Source organism: Echinops telfairi, unplaced genomic scaffold (genome assembly GCF_000313985.2).
Source record: "Echinops telfairi isolate 266 unplaced genomic scaffold, ASM31398v2 ScPeMD7_23;HRSCAF=83, whole genome shotgun sequence".
Classification (NCBI taxonomy): Eukaryota; Metazoa; Chordata; class Mammalia; order Afrosoricida; family Tenrecidae; genus Echinops; species Echinops telfairi.
This window is the reverse complement of record NW_022103920.1, coordinates 33703440-33721044: the sequence shown is the minus strand read 5'-3', so window position 1 is coordinate 33721044 and position 17605 is coordinate 33703440. Positions and strand designations below refer to the sequence as shown.

Sequence of the window (17605 nt, the reverse complement as noted above, 5' to 3'; positions counted from 1 at the left end):
GCCAGGGAAGGGAATGGGAAAGAAGCGATCTGAGCTCTTTCTTCAAGAGTAAGTAAGTCCCTAGCAGGCAAGGAAGAGAGAAAGGGATAGGAGGTGGAAGAAACAACACCTGCAAAGGCTCCCGGGAAGTGAAAGGATATACATGGCACTCTGGAGACGGTGCAAGGTGGGGCCTGGGATTGGCCCCTGGCACAGGAAAAGGGAGTCAGTAGAAAAACTTGTGAGATCCAAGTAAGTTCTACGTCAATAGAATTGTATCAGGGCTTCTTAGGTTGCATGAATGTGTTATGGTTTTGTAGAATATTGACATAAGGAGAAGTTCGATGAAGAGTCTATGAGAAATATTTGGACGGATTTTACGATTTGACTATAAATAAAAAATGATCTTAAAAGTAACTTTTATATGAAAACTTCTTAGACATCATCAAACACCTTGAGGAAAAGAGTCACTGGGCCCGGGGCCTCTGAACCACAGTGTCTGGGGGCACCCAGATCAACTGGCACAATAACACAGGTCACAAAGACAATGCTCTCCATTCCACATGGGTGAGCAGTGCCTGGAGTTGTAAAGGCTTGTGAGCAGATTTCTAAGGTGCAACTATTGACTCCCTCATCGGATAAAAGAAGAGCGAGGGGTATCTAATGGCATATGGGAACAAGTTGTATAATGGACTGAGCAAACACCAGTCTCCTGAGACCAGAAGAACTAGATGGTGTTTGGCTACCACTACCAACTGCTTTGAAAAAGATCACATTAGAGGGAGGGTCCCAGATGGAGTGAACGAAAAATGTGGAACTGGGCTTAAAATCACGGAAGAGATCCGTCTTACTGGCTGGATAGAGACTGGTGAACCTGCAAGACCATAGCCCTTCCGGCCTGGCCCAGAACTCACGCCATGCTAAACTAATCAATCATTGCATGCAGCCCAGGAATGGGAATGGGAACACAGGGAGGACGTAGGGTCAACAAGGATACAGTGAGGGCATCCCCAGGGATGAGCTGAAACAAAGTGCCTGTGAACTGCTACATGCAATGCTGAGGAGAGGCTCTGTACACCTTCACCTAAGTCACAATTAGAAGATTTTTGTTTTTTAAGGAGAAATCCAGAGAAACTAACCTGTAGTTCAAAAAATAAATAAATAAAATAAAACCCTTTTAAAAAGTACATGCAGATTCAGACGAGTCTACGTAGTTTCGTGTGGCTGGAGCTGGACTTAGTCTATACAAAAAGATTTAGGACTGCCCCAGCCTACTTACCTATGGTGACTCTCTCTTCTGCCTTCAATTTCCTGGACTAAGGCACTAGAAAGAGGGCGGGACTGGGGAGTCCTAGGTGTAACTCATTAGATAGGATTAGGGGAGTCTGGGAAGTCAAGAAAAACTTCCAGGTTTCTGTCTACAGCAGAGGTGGAATGCATGAAAAGTTTAATTTTGGACACACAGAGTTTTAAAAGGCCTATGGGAAAGCCACAAGAAGGCTGTCTGCTCCCTTAAACAGTTACAGCCTCAGAAACTCTACACTGGGTTTGTTGATTTGATGACGGTGGGTTTAAGGGAAAGGCAAATGAACATTGGCAGTCAGCAGGTAAGAGTCCTGCATGAGAAATATTGATCTGGCAGCCACCGTATAGTGACGTGAACATTTAATCTGAGAGCGCGGATGAGAAGGCTCTTGAGAGCATGAGACACGAGAGGGTGACCACGGGGGAAACCCATGGAAGTGCCAATCTTTAAGGTGAGGATAAAGAGAGAAGCAGCTTGTGAGGAGGACGAGACGACAGAGCAGGAGAACATGTTAGATGGATCAGGGGATGCAGGATTATCGAACATACTAACCACAGGTTTACATGCTACAGGGACGTCAGGTAAAACACGATTTGTATAGCATCTCATGGCTTTAGCTGCTGACTGGCCACTCGTGATCTTAAATGGGGGGAAACTTCTCTTCTGTGGTGAGACAGAAGGAGCCTGAAGAGAGTAGAAAAGGTGAGTGAAAACTGACTGCTGATGTAGGCTGGGAGGGAAGAGAGGCCTTTAAAAGCCTTTCAAGATAAGAGCCCGAGCACGTTTCTACTCCAGAATACTGCCAGCAGACAGGAAGCAGTCCCAGGCGCGGGAAGAAGAAAAGGGGCATGGAGAGGCACAGGGTTTCCGTAAGGAAGATCCTGAGGGAAGCAGGTGCAAGAATGCATCTTCAAAGAAGGAGCAGGTCTGGCTCCATCCTTTGAGGCAGGAAGGAAGGAGAGATGCAGATAAGTTTGCAGGTGGCAGGGAGGGAGCTTGGGAATTAAGTCAGTTCCTGTTTGGTGGTTTCTGTTTTCCTCTTTAAAATAGACAGGATGTGAAGGGTAGGATGAATGGTCATGTCTTGCAAGTAGCTCGTGGGACTGAGAGGGAGTTGATGGAGAACAGGGAGTTTGCCTGTGGGGGTGGTTCGATGCCTATGCCCCTCACACTGGTAATGCCCAGTTCTCCTGGCATGGGTGGAGAGGATGGATCGAACCAGGGCTGCTTGTGTTTCTTCCTACAGCAGAACTAAGAATTGCGGGCTACTTTGAACGGGAAAGGGAAGAAAGTCAAGTCTGGAGGGAGCTATCAGAGAATAAGACTTACAAATCGTTACAGAGAATTTTGGAAGGTCGAAAGGTTATCATCAGGATATTAGAGATGAAAATTTCTATGGAACTTTTCCATAGAATGTGTTCCATAGATGATTTCACCTACCCACCCAACCATACATTCTCTATTAAAGAATGATTTGCTTAGCACCCAGAAGTGAGAGAGATCCTGCAGGACAAGAATAATGCAAGTCTCAGGGCATGGCCATAGTGAAGTAGAATGCAAATGAAAGTCCTTAGAGTTTAATTGTCCAAGCAAACAAGAGAATGGGGCATTAGACATACCAACTGTAAGGAAAAGAAGTTATAAATCAAAGTTAGCCTTACTGTGGGAAAATAGTGCTACCCAGCAACTAAGATTTAACAACAACAAAAATGCCTGGGCCACAAAGGGTGTATGTTTCAATGGGACCTGATCTGGACTGGGATGTTTTCTCAATGATCCCTGGTTGCGATGGAATTAATTGCTACAATCTCCGGCATTCTAGGCCATTGTATGAAATTAATTCCATCGCAACCAGGGATCATGATCACTCTCTATTTGGCTATTCTTACAGGAAGATGAGAAGGGGCACCGGGAGGCTAAGGGCTTCCATGGAGTTGGGCGGGTGGAAGATCCTGAGAGAAGAAGGTACAAGAATGAGTCTTGGAGAGGAGGGAATAGAGAATTGCCATCTCTAAAACCCAAGAGGTTTTAGCTGGGTTAGTTGAGCCTCTTGGGTAATGGTGAAATATTAAACAGTCAGCACAACGAATTCTTAGACCCCCAATTTCACAAAGTCAGTGTTGCAGTCACCTAATCTGGTGTCATTTTAAGGATTAAGAGTGTAGGGGTTGAGTCTAACCTGTCAATCTAGAGATAGCCAATGAGGCTTCTGTGTGGGCATTCTCCTCCTGAGAATTCTGGGAAATCTGGTACTTCCGAGCGGAAGACACTTCTCTCTCTGCCACTCCCTGGGAGACATTGCAGAAGACAAGCCACATGCACACACCCAGACCTCGGAAGCCAGAGAGACCCCTGCCAGCGCTGAGATGCTAACAACGCCACTGGACCCAATGAGTTTCTACCCACTGGCTTGTGATCGTCCTTCATTTGGCTTCATTGCATGTGTTTTGTGAGTCTGAAGACGACTTTATAGATTGGTATCGGACATATGGGCTAATATCGGACTTATGGACCTGATCTGGACTGGGATGTTTTCTCAATGTTCAATTCCTCTTGTATAAAAACCTCTCCCTTATATACCTATGCATGTTTATGAATTTGTTCCTCTAGTTTACCCAGTCAGTTTTATTATTGTTATTTCACTGGACTGGAGAATGTCTAGAATGTACTTCAAGCAAATAAAGATTCTCCCCTAGAACGAGGTAAGATGAGGACTTATGTGCACAACGAGTACTTCCTTTCTTCAAGGTTCATCCATGTTGTTCCTTGAATGAGGACTTCATTCCTTTTCATGGCAGAATAAGGTCCCATCAAAGCTCTCTCTACAAGAAAAGTTGTAGCCTTGCCAACAGCCATCTCAAGAGATCTTCAGTGAGAGAATAGAATGCTCTTTCATCTGGGAATCAATACAAGGTGGACACACATGTTCAACTTGCAAAAGCTCTACCTCACCTGAAATTTTAAGCAGCTGAGAATCTTGGCCTTCTTCACTCTCATTGAGATACATCAACCTGGACTTGGCTGCAAAGGCAGCACTCTCAGACCTGAGCTGAGAGTCCATCAGTGATCTATACTCTAGAGAAGGGATTAATTCTCCTCCTACTATTAGGAAGCTGTGAGCCCGGCTCCAATTATCTAGTCTTCCCACAGCTCAGCCTTTACTGAGTTAAGATTTGACGCAACACAGGCAGAATCACAAGCATCTCTATGAAGCACCATTTGGAGAAAGCGCATATGAGGACAATGCCTGTTGTATATTATTGTCTCATCTATGGGCGTTTCAGACCTAGGGTGAAATACATGGACCATCCCCTGCATCTAGTACACTTAGCTCTGCTTGATTTACTGGGCTTTCTGCATTCGAATATTGTTCTCTGTATTTTAACATCATCAAAAACAGGGGTCAAGTGGGATTCCGATCTGATTACGAGGATCCCATGAGTGTCAAAGCAAAACTCTGCTCCCAAGTGTTTTCAAGAGCCCATTTTTCAGAAGTAGATCACCAAGCTTCCTTGAGTTGCCTTTGGGGGGACTTGAACCTCAAAACATTTCAAAAGCACATACATTTTTTTGTCCTACCCGGGAACTCCAATTTAACACTGTAAGCTCCTTTGAGTCAGTCTTGGAAAGCAGAGATTTGTGCCATCAAGAGAGGGCCTTTGACTACTTTGCTTGCTCCCAGATGCCCAGGACTAGACCAGAGCCTGGTCTGTCTGCAGTTTGTGGCCAATACGCGTGTTTCAATGAAGTCGTAGAGCATGAATGACGAAGCAATCGACACAAAAGCACCGCAGAAACCGCCCACTGTGTTATGCACTGCCCCTCATCTTCTTAGCAATGAGCCAAAGGTAGAGGAAGTTTTTCCAAAGGTAAAGTTGCTTTTCATCTCCTTCATTCATGCTTTCACTGCACTGCTACCGTGGACCCTAGTAACACAAATGGTTAAACCCTCGGATTGAAAGGCTGGTGGTTTAACCTATCCAGTGGCTCCACAGAAGAAAGGCTACTTCCAAAAAATTACAGCCAAGAAAAAAGTCTATGGAGCAGCTGTATTCTGACACGTGGGGTCACTCACTGTACATGGGAATGAACTTGATGGCACGAAACACATGTATCAAAAACCCTCTGGCATAGTCACTGCTCTCCTGGAGCTTATTCATTAAATGGATCATCAGAAAACTATGGGACGTGCAGTGAGTCCAAGGGTATGAGATAAGATATAGATCTCAAGGGTGCGCAGGGGAGAGCACAAAGCCGGATGCAAATATAAGGAGGTGGGAGCAGGGCTCTCAGGGGATGAAATCCAAACCAAACTCACTGCCCTGGAATCAATGCTAACTCATAGGGGAGACTCTAACTGTTTACAGGAATAGAAAGCACAGTCTTTCTCCCTCGGAGCTGCTGGTGATTTTGAACTGCCGACCTTGTAAATCAAAGTGAAACCACTACATCACCTCTCAAGGGAGGAGCAGACTATAATCAGGAGGAGAAGGGAGGAGTCACAGGACAGGAGCTGAGCAGAGAGAATTAGAGGCAGCAGATAAGGAGTGAATGCCGCAGCAGTATCCTCAAATGAGGAAGTGGCGAGAGGCGAAGCAGTGGGAAGGCCAGAGGCCTTCTGAGCTCAGCTTGTGAGTGGGTGTTAAACTGGGGCGTGGCTAGATGAGGGCTGCACTTGAGATGGGTGACCTAAATGGCTGAGTTAACCTGATACCAAGAGCCAGGATCTGCAGGACCAGTTAGCTCAGGTAAGGGCTCAAAGGGCCTGCCACTTCTCAAGGACTTTCAAAAATACCATTTTAAAAATTTATATACATTATAACTAGCATTCTCAGATACTTTCTAAGGGTCTTTTTATTTTTTTTGCATTGTTGCCTACTGTAATATACTCAAAGAGTCTTGGTGGTATAGTGGGTTTATGCATTGACCTTCTAACCACAAAGCAAGTGGTTCAAATCCTCCAGCTGCTCCTTGGGAGAAAAAGAGGCTGTCTGCTCCCGTAAAGCTTTAAAGTCTCAGAAACCCAAATGAGCACTTCTACTCTGTCATAAGAGGCCACTATGATTCAGAATCAACTGATGAAAATCCTAGAAAGCAAAATGGCAAAAGCTGTCACAGCCAAATACAGCCACTTCTCTGCTTGCTTAGTAAGGACCGCAAGCAAGGGAAGTGGCAGGTCAACTTTGTAAAATTTACCTCTGCTTAACAGATCTCGTGGCAGTATTTTTTTAAAATTTACAAGGTAAATGACAGAGACGGAAGGAACTTTAAGGCCATCATCCTACAGAACTATACAGGTACCTATAGCTAAGTAAGGAATAAAAAGGGTATCGTTTTATAGAATATGTGTGAGAAAATAGTCTAGAATGTAAAATCAATGCAGTCAACAACAACATTGATGCTGCCAGCAACCTTCTTACTGGTAATCAGTCAAAAGAGGACTTTTATTTAAGTCTTCCTGCTTTCTCCTTTATGAAGTCCATGCTAAGCGTGCGAGCTAATGATGCTGGCCTGATTTTCTCAGCCGTCACCCGCATCTGACCGACGTTACCTTGTGCACGATGAGCTCATGCGTGCCATCTGGAAGAGTCCTGCCATCCTCCTGCATCAGAGGGACAAAAGAGAAGCCGAACAACTTCTTCTCTCCTTTCTCTTTTGCTGTGGAGGAAAAGGACAAGGAAGGGAAGGAAGGACACACTGTTAAGGCCACGCGTTTAGATACATAGAATGCCAAGAAGCAAGATCATCAAAAGATCCCTACAACATAAAGAGAAGCTTTTAAGGGTGTGTGTTTGTGTGTGTGTATCAAAGTAGTCATTTTCTAACCCCATTCCTGCCCCTCATCTGAAAATTACTCTCATGTTTACTGCTTCAGTTTCTTTATGGAACTCCATTTCTGGAATTATGTTTAAAAGAAAATGTTCAGGTTCCCCCACATGGACTAAGTGTCCAGTGAACTCCCTGTGACTATGGGCCAGGGATGGTGTTGCCTTGTTAACAGACAGGGAGCATTGTAGGGCAGCTGTGCTTAGGTTAAAATGTGACCGCTTGTCATTTGGTCTTCCTTTCGATCGAATGCATTATTTATTCTAGTTTTTAATGTTTTCTGTTTTCAATTTAGGTTTTTCTGTTTCATCCTGTCGTAGAGCTGCTTAGATTTTGTATGTGCTTCTGTTTATGAAATCCAGGCTAGGAACAACTATACAGACAGCAACTGGACTAACAGCTTCTTAGGGGTATGGCAAGGGAGATTGGTGGGTAGCAGGGAGCTAGTAATTGGTAAAGAAAGAAGAAATAACCTCAAATTGTTTGTGGTAGTGATTACAAAACTCTTTTGAATATGATGGAACTACTGAAATGTGTGCTATGCGAATTACATGTCAAGAAAATGTTAAAAATATGTAGACTATTTCTTCTCACATCCTGTTCCCATTGCCTGATAAAAGCAGCACTGAGGGCAGCACTCTTGTTTATTTCACTCGTTATATTATTAGATGCTCAGCATTGCACATAAGAATCTGTCGGGTCTCAATGACAAACAAAAACAGTTGCGGAGAAATCAACTCTGACTCCTGGGACACATGCTACATAGGGCTTTCAATGACCAATTTTCTATTTTTAAACTAGATCACCGTTATCTTCCTTTGGGTACCTTTCGGGGGACTTGCACCTGCAACTGTTTGGTTTATAACTCAGTGCACTAACTGCTCAGGAACCCCAAAGTTCTCAGTAAGCTTCTCAGTTAAGTAAATGAATGAATGAATGAATGAATATGAAATGCAATATTCCATTTACTAACAAGAGAAAGGGAGTCTCCCATCTAAGACACAATTATTGATTTCTTCCCATCTGGAGCAAAGGACAGTGAAGAAAATCACAGACTCAAGGAAGAATTTAGGTCACCGGAAACATGGCCTCTTCTAGCCTGAGACCAGACCTAGAGGGTGCCCTCCTACTACCACCAACTCTCTACCCAGAAACACAATGGCAACTCCCAATTAAAATAGGAAAAAGACCCTCAAATTCATATAGAAAGATTAGGCTTACTAGACTGATAGAGACTAGATGAATCCCTGAGACTACTGCCCTAATAAGATAACCTTTGACCTGGAACAGAAGCCACTCCCAATGGTCACCTTTCAGTCACATAATAAAGTGACCTATAAAATAAACAATCACACTTGTGAAGAATGTGCCCCTTTAAACAACTGTCATGTAAGATCGAATAATCAACGTTTACCCCAAAGCAAAGATGAGAGGTGTAGTAGTTATATAATGTGTTGTCAATCTGAGAGGATTACGAGTAAAAAGGTAGAGTTTAGCCTGTCAATCAGGTCTCAGCTTGATAATCTCATTTGGAGGCAAGAAGGAGACAAATAGCTTGTTGGAGGCAGGACACTGCTCACTCCCTGGGAGACACTGCAGCTGACACATGGAGCTACACTAGTGCCCTGAGCTGGAGGAGCTACGTAGAGACCTCTGCCAGCGCTGGGATGCTTATACTGCTGCTGGATCCACAAGATTTACCATCCACTGGTCTGTGATCTTCTTGCATTCAGCATCATTACATGTGTTGCATATAAGTCTTAAGATGAATTTATAGATTGGGTTATATCGGTCTTGTGGACTTGCTCTGGACTGGGCTGGGATAGTTTCTCAATATTCAATTGTCTTGTATATAAAGCTCTTTCTTATACACATATGAGTGTCTCTGAATTGGTTTCTCTAGTCAACTTGGACTAACACAAGAGGAGAAAGAGGGACAGGGAAAGTGGATGGATGGAGATGGGGCAGGAGGAGCGGTAAGTGTTCAACTGTTAACACACTGTAAGGACTGAAATCAGTGTCATGGAACAATTTGTGTATGAATTGTTGAGTGGGCATATACCCTGCCATGTAAACTTCCCCTAAAACACAATAAGCATTTGAAGGAGAGGGTAAGGGGGCAGGGTGTGCTGCTCTGACCCATGCCTGGACGACGTTCTCTACACCCACACATGTGAGGACAATGAGCCCTGTAGAAGTAAACCTCCTTGGAGTAAGTATAGTTGATTATAAGAACTTACTATAGCAATATTCTGGAAGCTGGAAATGAAATGAGGTTTTCAGATGTCTAATTAAGAATTAGAATGGTGAGAAATGTCAAATGTAATTAGCAATTATTTATCGATGAAATTGTGATTGTAAGATGTTAGGCAACTTGCTCTTGATTGCTTGAGAATTCCTGTTTTTTCCATCGAACTTCTTTTCCTGCCCAAATGGAGAGAGCATTGAAAGAGCCATGTCTGTTCAAGTCAACTTGCCCTTGTGCTTAGATGTGCAGGGAGGAGTTCTCTTCCGACTGCCGGCTGAATGCTATTCTTCCCTCACAAGTGGAGTGTGCCCTTGAGAGAAAAGTCTGGCTTCTGGATGCTGTGAGACTGGAACCAGAGGAGTTAAGATAGGATGATCTTGAAGATCAGACAAGTGGTTTTAGCGCCATGTTGTTCCCTTACAAATCCTGCACTATTTAACCACAGGAAAGTGTGGTCCCACACAGAGAAGAGTGCCTTGGCTGACTGGTGTTGGCTCTTAGCATGTCCCTGAAAACATGGCTATAGCAAAGGATTTGCTTCAAAAATCATTCATTTCATTTTCATAATTTCAAAATTAATAAATAAATTCATTAATTTTAGATTTGCTTCTAAAATCATTCATTTCATCTTCACAGAGGAACTGGATAAAACTGATGTTCTTTAAAGTAAACCAAAAATCCTAGTTAAAAAAAGATCTATGGAAAGATATTTTTTACATTAATGGTTGTTTGGGGTATGGAAATTCTGAATTGAGGGAGAAGGTTTACTTTGAAGTCATTTCCTATGATTATTTTATGATCTTTTTCGGTGCGTGTGCTGTGTGCTGTTCAATTCTCAAAGAAAAAAATGGATAAGAGATTCCATAATAAACACTGGATGGACGAACACAGATAAGAAACGAGACAATAACTTTTGAATATTGGCCTCCTGTTCAAATACCAAAACTATTTTTTCTTTTGAAAATCTTTTATGATCTTCACACTCTCTTATGTTGCTGCTCACAAGCCATCTTATTCGAGAAGTCTTTCCTGACCTAATTAAAATAGCAACACAGGCCCGATCACAGCCTCTGATTCAATTTAGTCTTCATTGTATTCTCAAATGAGCCCCGTTGGCACAGTGGGTTATGCATTGAGCTGAGAGCCACAAGGTTGGAGGTCCAAAGCACCAGCAGATCTTCAGGAGAGAGAGGAGGCGGCCTGCTCTGTAACAAATTACCGTCTCAGAAACCCTAGGGAGCAGTTCTACTCTGCACTACAGGTTACTCTGAGTTGGAACGACTCAGAGCAGTGGATTTAGTACTCAGTACTGCCTTACACATCTTATCTTTGGCTTGCTCATTTTTTGTGTCTTTCCCAAGGCAATGATGCCACGCCAGTGTCCCATACTGTCTTGGCATATTGTAGGTGTTCAGTGAAGACTTGATTTAAGAATAACGTGACTCTCTCTCTCTGAGCTTTTGAGATTATAACTGCTTTCAGGAGTAGAAAGCCTAGTCGTTCTCCTGCAAGAGATGACACACTGAAATATTTAGAATCCCATGTGATCAAATGATTACAAGGATTAATCCCACTTTGGGAGATCAGGGGGACTTTTTCTTCTTTATACTTTGCTGTTTCTTCTAAAACTTAACGATAATTAAACATATAAACAACAAGAACCAACAAATAAAAAGTCAGCCTATTAATAGTGTTTGAAGTATAAGCGCAAGAGGGTAGCATGCAAACAATTCTATGCTGAAATTGGCCTTTATTTTGCTTTCCAAGTTCTGAGTTAAAATCATTTCCTCCAAAATGTTATGTTATTTCCTGCTTTACCTTTCCTTTCCATTTCCCCTCCTTCTCTAAAGCTAAAAGCTCATATTAAGATCCAGTGAGAATTAGTCAAATTTTGGTGAAAGTGAGGATGTGGGACAATTCCAAACCCTTTGGATTTTCAAACAGCCAGAATTCCTTGGGAAATGTTTGGAAATCTGGAGAATGGTGGAATAGCTAGTTCTCATCTGGCATTCTGACACAGCCAACCAGCGTAATTCAGGTGTGGCCAGGAGCCATTCCCTACAACCAAAGTCCCTTTCCTTTGCCCTATTTTGAATGAAGTTGAGACCATTCAGGTCAAGTCAGCCCGTATCTACGAGCAAGGACACCTCTCCTCCCAATTCACACACTCATTCCTTCTACAGGGTTGTGTCTCCATGAGTGTGACCCTCTTTTGATATCACTCCCTTGTCAGGCCACAATTCACACTCTGGGAGCTTCTGAAACAAGGACAGGAAATACAGGAATCTCCCTGGCTTGGGGCTAGTTGCTAGAGCTGGAGAGATTAAGAGGACGGTAATGCATGCGAAAGAACGAAAACAGAGTCATCAAGAAAAGACAGCTGCCTGGCAAGCTCCACGTGGACAAATCCTGCAACAGCGCTCTCTTGGGTTTCTCATGCTGCAAAGTGAGGCAGTTACTTTGTGTCCTCTATACCCACGGACATGACTTGATTCTCAGTTGAATACTGTCTCAGATTGCACAATGGTGCAGGCACATACAAATCAGAGGTAAACGTAAGCCCCCAATGCCTTACCTAGTGACTTAAAATACCACCCTGCAAAATCCTGCCGGCTGCCCTGATCCATCCATGTGCTGCATCAGCTCTTGGCTGGAGAGATACTAGACTTGTCAGGGATGCCCAAGGCCAGGGGAGAGAGCTGGCACACTGTGGGAAGTGCAGCCATCGCAACACTACATACAAACTAGTGAAAGGGAAGCTAAGCTGCTCTGCAAATGTTCACCCACAACATGCACGTGCACAAGTGCACACACAGAGCCCACCTGAGCCAGTCACATTTTAAGTCTTTTCATCTCCTATTCTGGATAGTCTTTCAAATTGTAAAGTGATGAGCTGATCTCTTTTCATAAGTATCTCTTCCTCCTCTTACTTCTTATTCTTTTATTTCCATAAAGCAAGGGTAGGGAATGTTTTTTTCTACCAAAGACCATTCAGATACTTATAACATCATCCATGGGCCATCCTGGCCAAACATTTAATGAACTCATCCCTGCTGTGGCTGCTGGAACTGCTTCCCCTTGGTGAGGCCTGTGATGTGAACTGGGATGGATGGTGCCGTGGCTGGACCTTCCTTAGAGGTCACATGCCATTTGGGATTCCCATTCACCCCGATTCTTCCTTCTGGAAAGCTCTGATTTGCTGAACACGTATAGATTTAATTGTGGATCCTAAATGCATGTTGAATTCCTGGCCCTAGACTGTAGACCCTATATTCAATCACTTGTGAGTTATACACAAATTTCAGAGTAGACACAGAGACTGTGATATCAACAAATGCCAGAAAGCGCCACGGAATGCAAGGCAACTCTTCTGTCTCCCAACAGAGAAGGATTTCTCCTTGAGCCACACCCCAAATTTAGACTACTAGTCTCTTAAACGGAGAATGGAAATTTCTGTTCTCTCAAGCACCCCCTACCAGTGGTATTTTTGTTACAGCAGCAAGAGGCACATACTTTCTGCCTAGAGCAGCAGTTCTCAACCTGTGGGTCATGACCCCTTTGGGGTTCAAACAACCCTTTCACAGGGGTCACCTTAGACATTGGAAACCACATAAATAGTTCACAATATATAATTTCATATTGTTTTTGTGATTAATCACAAAATTATGATTTAATTATATTCAATTTGTAACAATGAAAATACATGCTACATATCAGACATTTACATGACGATCCAGAACAGTAGCAAAATTACAGTTATGAAGTAGCAAAGAAAATAATTTTATGGTTGTGGAGTCACCACAACATGTATTAAAGGGTCGCAGCATTAGGAAGGTTGAGAACCACTGGCCTAGAAGGTTCAGGAAGCAGACAGGTTCAATCCAGCAAAGTACGCAGGCGACCTCACCAAATACTTACTAGAACAGTGCCGAAATTCAAAGCGGACATGCGCACCCCTGAATTTATCCACAGGAATGGGAAGCTTCAGCAGTTCGGACCACCTGGGACTGTTGTTATGATAAAGCACAAAGGAGTGGTAGTCACTAGCTGGTGGCTCTCCAGAGCCGAAGGAGATAAAATCCTAAGGAAAGAAGCACCCAGGTTAAAGACAGCTTGGTTTATGGCTCATTTTGAGACAGCAGAGCAATGCATTACTTTGTTCTATCCCCCTGATCCCCAAATGGCACTTTCACGCACAATTACCTGCTTGATCCCTTCCACTGTGTCTTCTATACTTGTGGCTGCCTAGTGAGCCACGTCTGTCTAATTCACCTGGTCTCCCAGGGCCTATCCAGCAAGGTGGCCCTCCACAGGACATGTGGGAAATGGGCAATTGCATGCCCAATTTGGAGTTCACCCACACGGCAAAGTTCCCAACCTGCTCTAGTGAAGAGCCCGCTCTGTGCCTCAGCAGCAGGCTCACTAAATGGGGGACCAACCCTCTGATTTGCACAGGTAATTGTACTTCTCCATCCAGAGCGGATTCATACAAAGTACTTCTCCCACAAAGGAACTGTAACCACCACATTTAGTCACCCCCTATTCCTCAAGGTCTGTTTTGGCCGAAATGGAAATACATAAAATTGAACAGACTAGATTAATATGATTTATTTCTTCACTTTTTACCAGTCACTGAAGAAAAAATTATTCACCTCTGAAACTATGAGCAAAAATGGGGGAATATAGCATAAAAATACTACATTTAAGAAATCAACTTAAATCACCAGCCACTGAGTTGATTCCAAATCATAGCAGCCTTATAGGAGAGGTGGAAGGGCCCCTGACCGTTTCTGGGACTGAAACTCGTTATGGGAGTAGAAAGCCTCGTCTTCCACTCGAGGAGTAGCTGGTGGTTTCAAACTGCTGACCTGGTGGTTAGCAGCCCAATCCATAACCCACTATAGCACCAGAGCCTCCTCTCAAGAAATCACTACTATACGCAAATTGTTGACCTAATTAACTTAAACATTCAATTATGGAACTCTTTTGTTCCTGTTTCTCTGCTGGATCACATGAATGATAAAACAAGAAGGAGGACACAAGGGTGGAGAAAAAAAGCAAGAAAGAAATTCTGCAGGTTAGAAACTAACTGATGGAATTAAAAATGAACCCAAAGCAATTACATGGAATTGTTTCACACACCACACACACCACACACACACACACACATCTTATGCTAACTTACCTTTAAGGTCTGGCCACTACTATCTATAATAAACATGGCGACTTCCACATTTCTGGCCACGCTCTTCCCACCTTTCTCAAATTCTCCCCTTTCTATAGTGATATATAAATCATTCCTCATTTCACCTAGGAGGAAAGAGAATTAAAACCATGTTATGCATACTAGGAAATCTAACAAAGCGCACTACCTAGAAACACGTTTCAATCATACTTGCCTATTACACATACAGAAGTACACTTATACCTCATTCATCTATACCAGCGCCCCTGGTCCCCACCTGCATTGCCAGTAACTGAGAAGAAAGCCCAGCCTGCCCTCGTTAGTCTGAATTGGCACTTCTGCTGGAGAAGGTGCGGCGAGGACGTGGACGCTGGAACAGAGTGGCAAAGGGCTGTCAAACCTGGGCATTTGCCATATTCCCCTCATTTCATTCCCCTCATTACGAGGTGTGATCACAAAACGACGGTGTGGCAGGGGCTTTTCACAGGAGCCACTCTTGCTACTTTGTAGTCACAGCACTTAGCATTACAGAAATGCAAAATGGAATGGGAAAATACCAGGGCTACAGAGGGTACAAGTGCAATTTGCATCTTGTCCAAAATCCACGGCCCAGACGATCTCACTGCTGGGAGAAACCGGGTGAGTGCTTCGCGAACACACATGCAGAATAACAATCCAGCCATTCAGACAAAGTCAGGTCGTGGAGGTATAAAACAAAGGAACAAAGCCCTAGATTTATATCGACTTGGTTAGGTACATGTGCATTATCTAACCCCCATCCTCCACGGGTTATTTAGAAGACTTGAATGCTTTTTGATCTTGCCCTCCTCTTGTTGCTGGGGAAGAAGAGAGCACTTTTTGCCTACTAGCAACCTTAAACTAAGGGGAGTGGCAAATGGACAGAGAAGTGAGAAATAAGCAAGTGGAGTGACACTAGAACACTTTAAAAGGCTGGCCAAGTTGAACTTACTTTCACTTAAGATAGCTTTCAAACATTTGAAAATCAAAAGGAACACACACACACACCTATTTAATTAAAAAAAAAAAAATACCCCAGAAGCAAGCAGGTCATTAAAGGAAAAGACTATGCCCAACATTTGGAGATTTATGAAAATTTCCTGAGCACGGCAGTTACAGGAAAGTTCCCCCAGCTCTGCAGTAGCATGGGGGATACCAATGTCCCTGCTCGCCATCCTCCACAGGGAACAACTGTTTCTGATAAAATCATTTGTGAATGACCTGGGCTGACCAGGAAACAGATGGCCCATACAGCGGGGGAAATGAGAAGTCCTAAAACAGATGAAACCTGAAATCACCCATTATAACAAGCATAAAAAAACTATAAAATGTAGTTTATAGAATTGACACAGGGCTGCTACTTTATAAATTTCCAGTACTTTCAGATCACTGGCAGAAACTCCTTGGGAAGGCAATCAACCTAGAGGGCCAGGGGCAAAGCAACATTCTTTAACAACCTGTAAACAATATTTATATTTTACTTTGTTTTAATAATTTTTCTTATATATTTTACAAGGGATATATGTGTGTATATATATTTAATAAGCCCACTTGATTCAGTTACTACATATACAAGGGGGCTTCAACAAGTATGTGGGCAAATGGAATGAAAAGATATAGAATTTTTTCACAAACTTGTTGAAGCCCCATTGTATATTCCTACAACACACACACACACACACACACACACACACAGTTACTTTTTTTAAAATTACAACAGAGGGTGAATACATAAATTTCTCTGAAATAACCAACCTCAACAAACTATAAAGGTCTCCCCATACATATGCTATTTCAATATTATGTGTGGGAGGAAATTCATAACAATAGTTTTGCAATGAACAGAATTGGCCGGTTTAAAAAAACAAAACAAAACAAATACTCATATCCAGTTACTTTAGCAAGGGATGTTAGCTAACAATAGCAAAATTCCTTTACTTTGTGGAATAGGTGACACATAATGAATTGTTCTGCTTACAAACAGATTACCGTGAGGAAGGACAAGTACACCGAGAGGGCTTTTCCCATTAGGAAATTCCTCATAATTACTCATAGCCTGCCCCAGTCACATGTGGATTAGCTGTCTGTCAAGTGATGCCGAGGTATCTGGGGGATGGCAGCTTCTATCGTTTCACTTGCTGCGGACAAGGATGCTGTCATCTCAGCAGCGGGGAGAGGTTTACAAGACAATCGTTTTTCTGGCCTGTGGACTAGGCCCAAAGGTGGACGTAGGTGTGTGCTGGGGGAAGGGGGTGGGGGGGGGGGGAAACCAGGCAGTGGCTCACTCAAAAACTGCCGTCAAGTGTGATGCTGACTCACAGCAGCCCTATAGGACAGAATGAAACTGTTCCTGTGGGCTCACGAGACTATAACTTTTTATAGAGTAGAAAGCCCCTCCTTTCTCCTTTGGTGTAGCTCAGCGGTTCTGAGCTACAGAAGGGGTCTCGACCCCTTGGGTAGTCAAATGACCCTTTCACAGGAGGCACCCGATTCATAACGGTAGCAAAATTACAGTTATGAAGTAGCAACAAAAATAACTGTATGGTTGGGGGGGGTCACGGCAACATGAGAACTGTATGAAAGGGTCATGGCATGAGGAAGGCTGAGAACCACTGGTGTAGCTGGTGGTTTCAAACGGCAAGCCTTGCAGCAAGCACCCCAACGCTTACCTACTATGCTACCAGGGGACCTGAGACAGTGGTTAACTTCATGAAATTCCCCACGTAGTAATTTAGCAAATATATAGATAGATAGATAGATAGATAGATAGATAGATAGATAGATAGATAGATAGATAGATAGATAGATAGATATCGCACATCCACAAGGGGCTCTGGTGGCATAGTGGGTTATGCACTGGGCTGCTAACCATAAGGTCAGTGGGTCAAAACTATCAGTCTCTCTGCAGGAGGAGAAGAGGTTGTCTGCTTCCTCCAGTAAAGATGTACTGTCTCAGAGAGCCACGGGGGCCGTTCTGCTCTCCTATAGGCTTGTGTGAGTTGAGATTGACTTGATAGCAGTGAATTCTGATCATCTACAAGGT

The 17605-nt window shown here is 43.3% G+C and overlaps 1 protein-coding gene across 1 annotated transcript in view; it reads right to left on the bottom strand.

Annotated features, from left to right (window-relative positions):
• The window catches only part of DOCK4 (dedicator of cytokinesis 4), a 503583-nt gene that overhangs the window by 153523 nt on the left and 332455 nt on the right, over window positions 1-17605 (bottom strand). The window contains exons 14-16 of the mRNA XM_045288941.1: window positions 14545-14669; window positions 13278-13440; window positions 6837-6943 (exon numbers count right to left, since the gene is read on the bottom strand). Coding sequence (XP_045144876.1) covers window positions 6837-6943; window positions 13278-13440; window positions 14545-14669 — 395 coding nt within the window. The remainder of the gene's footprint in view (window positions 1-6836; window positions 6944-13277; window positions 13441-14544; window positions 14670-17605) is intronic.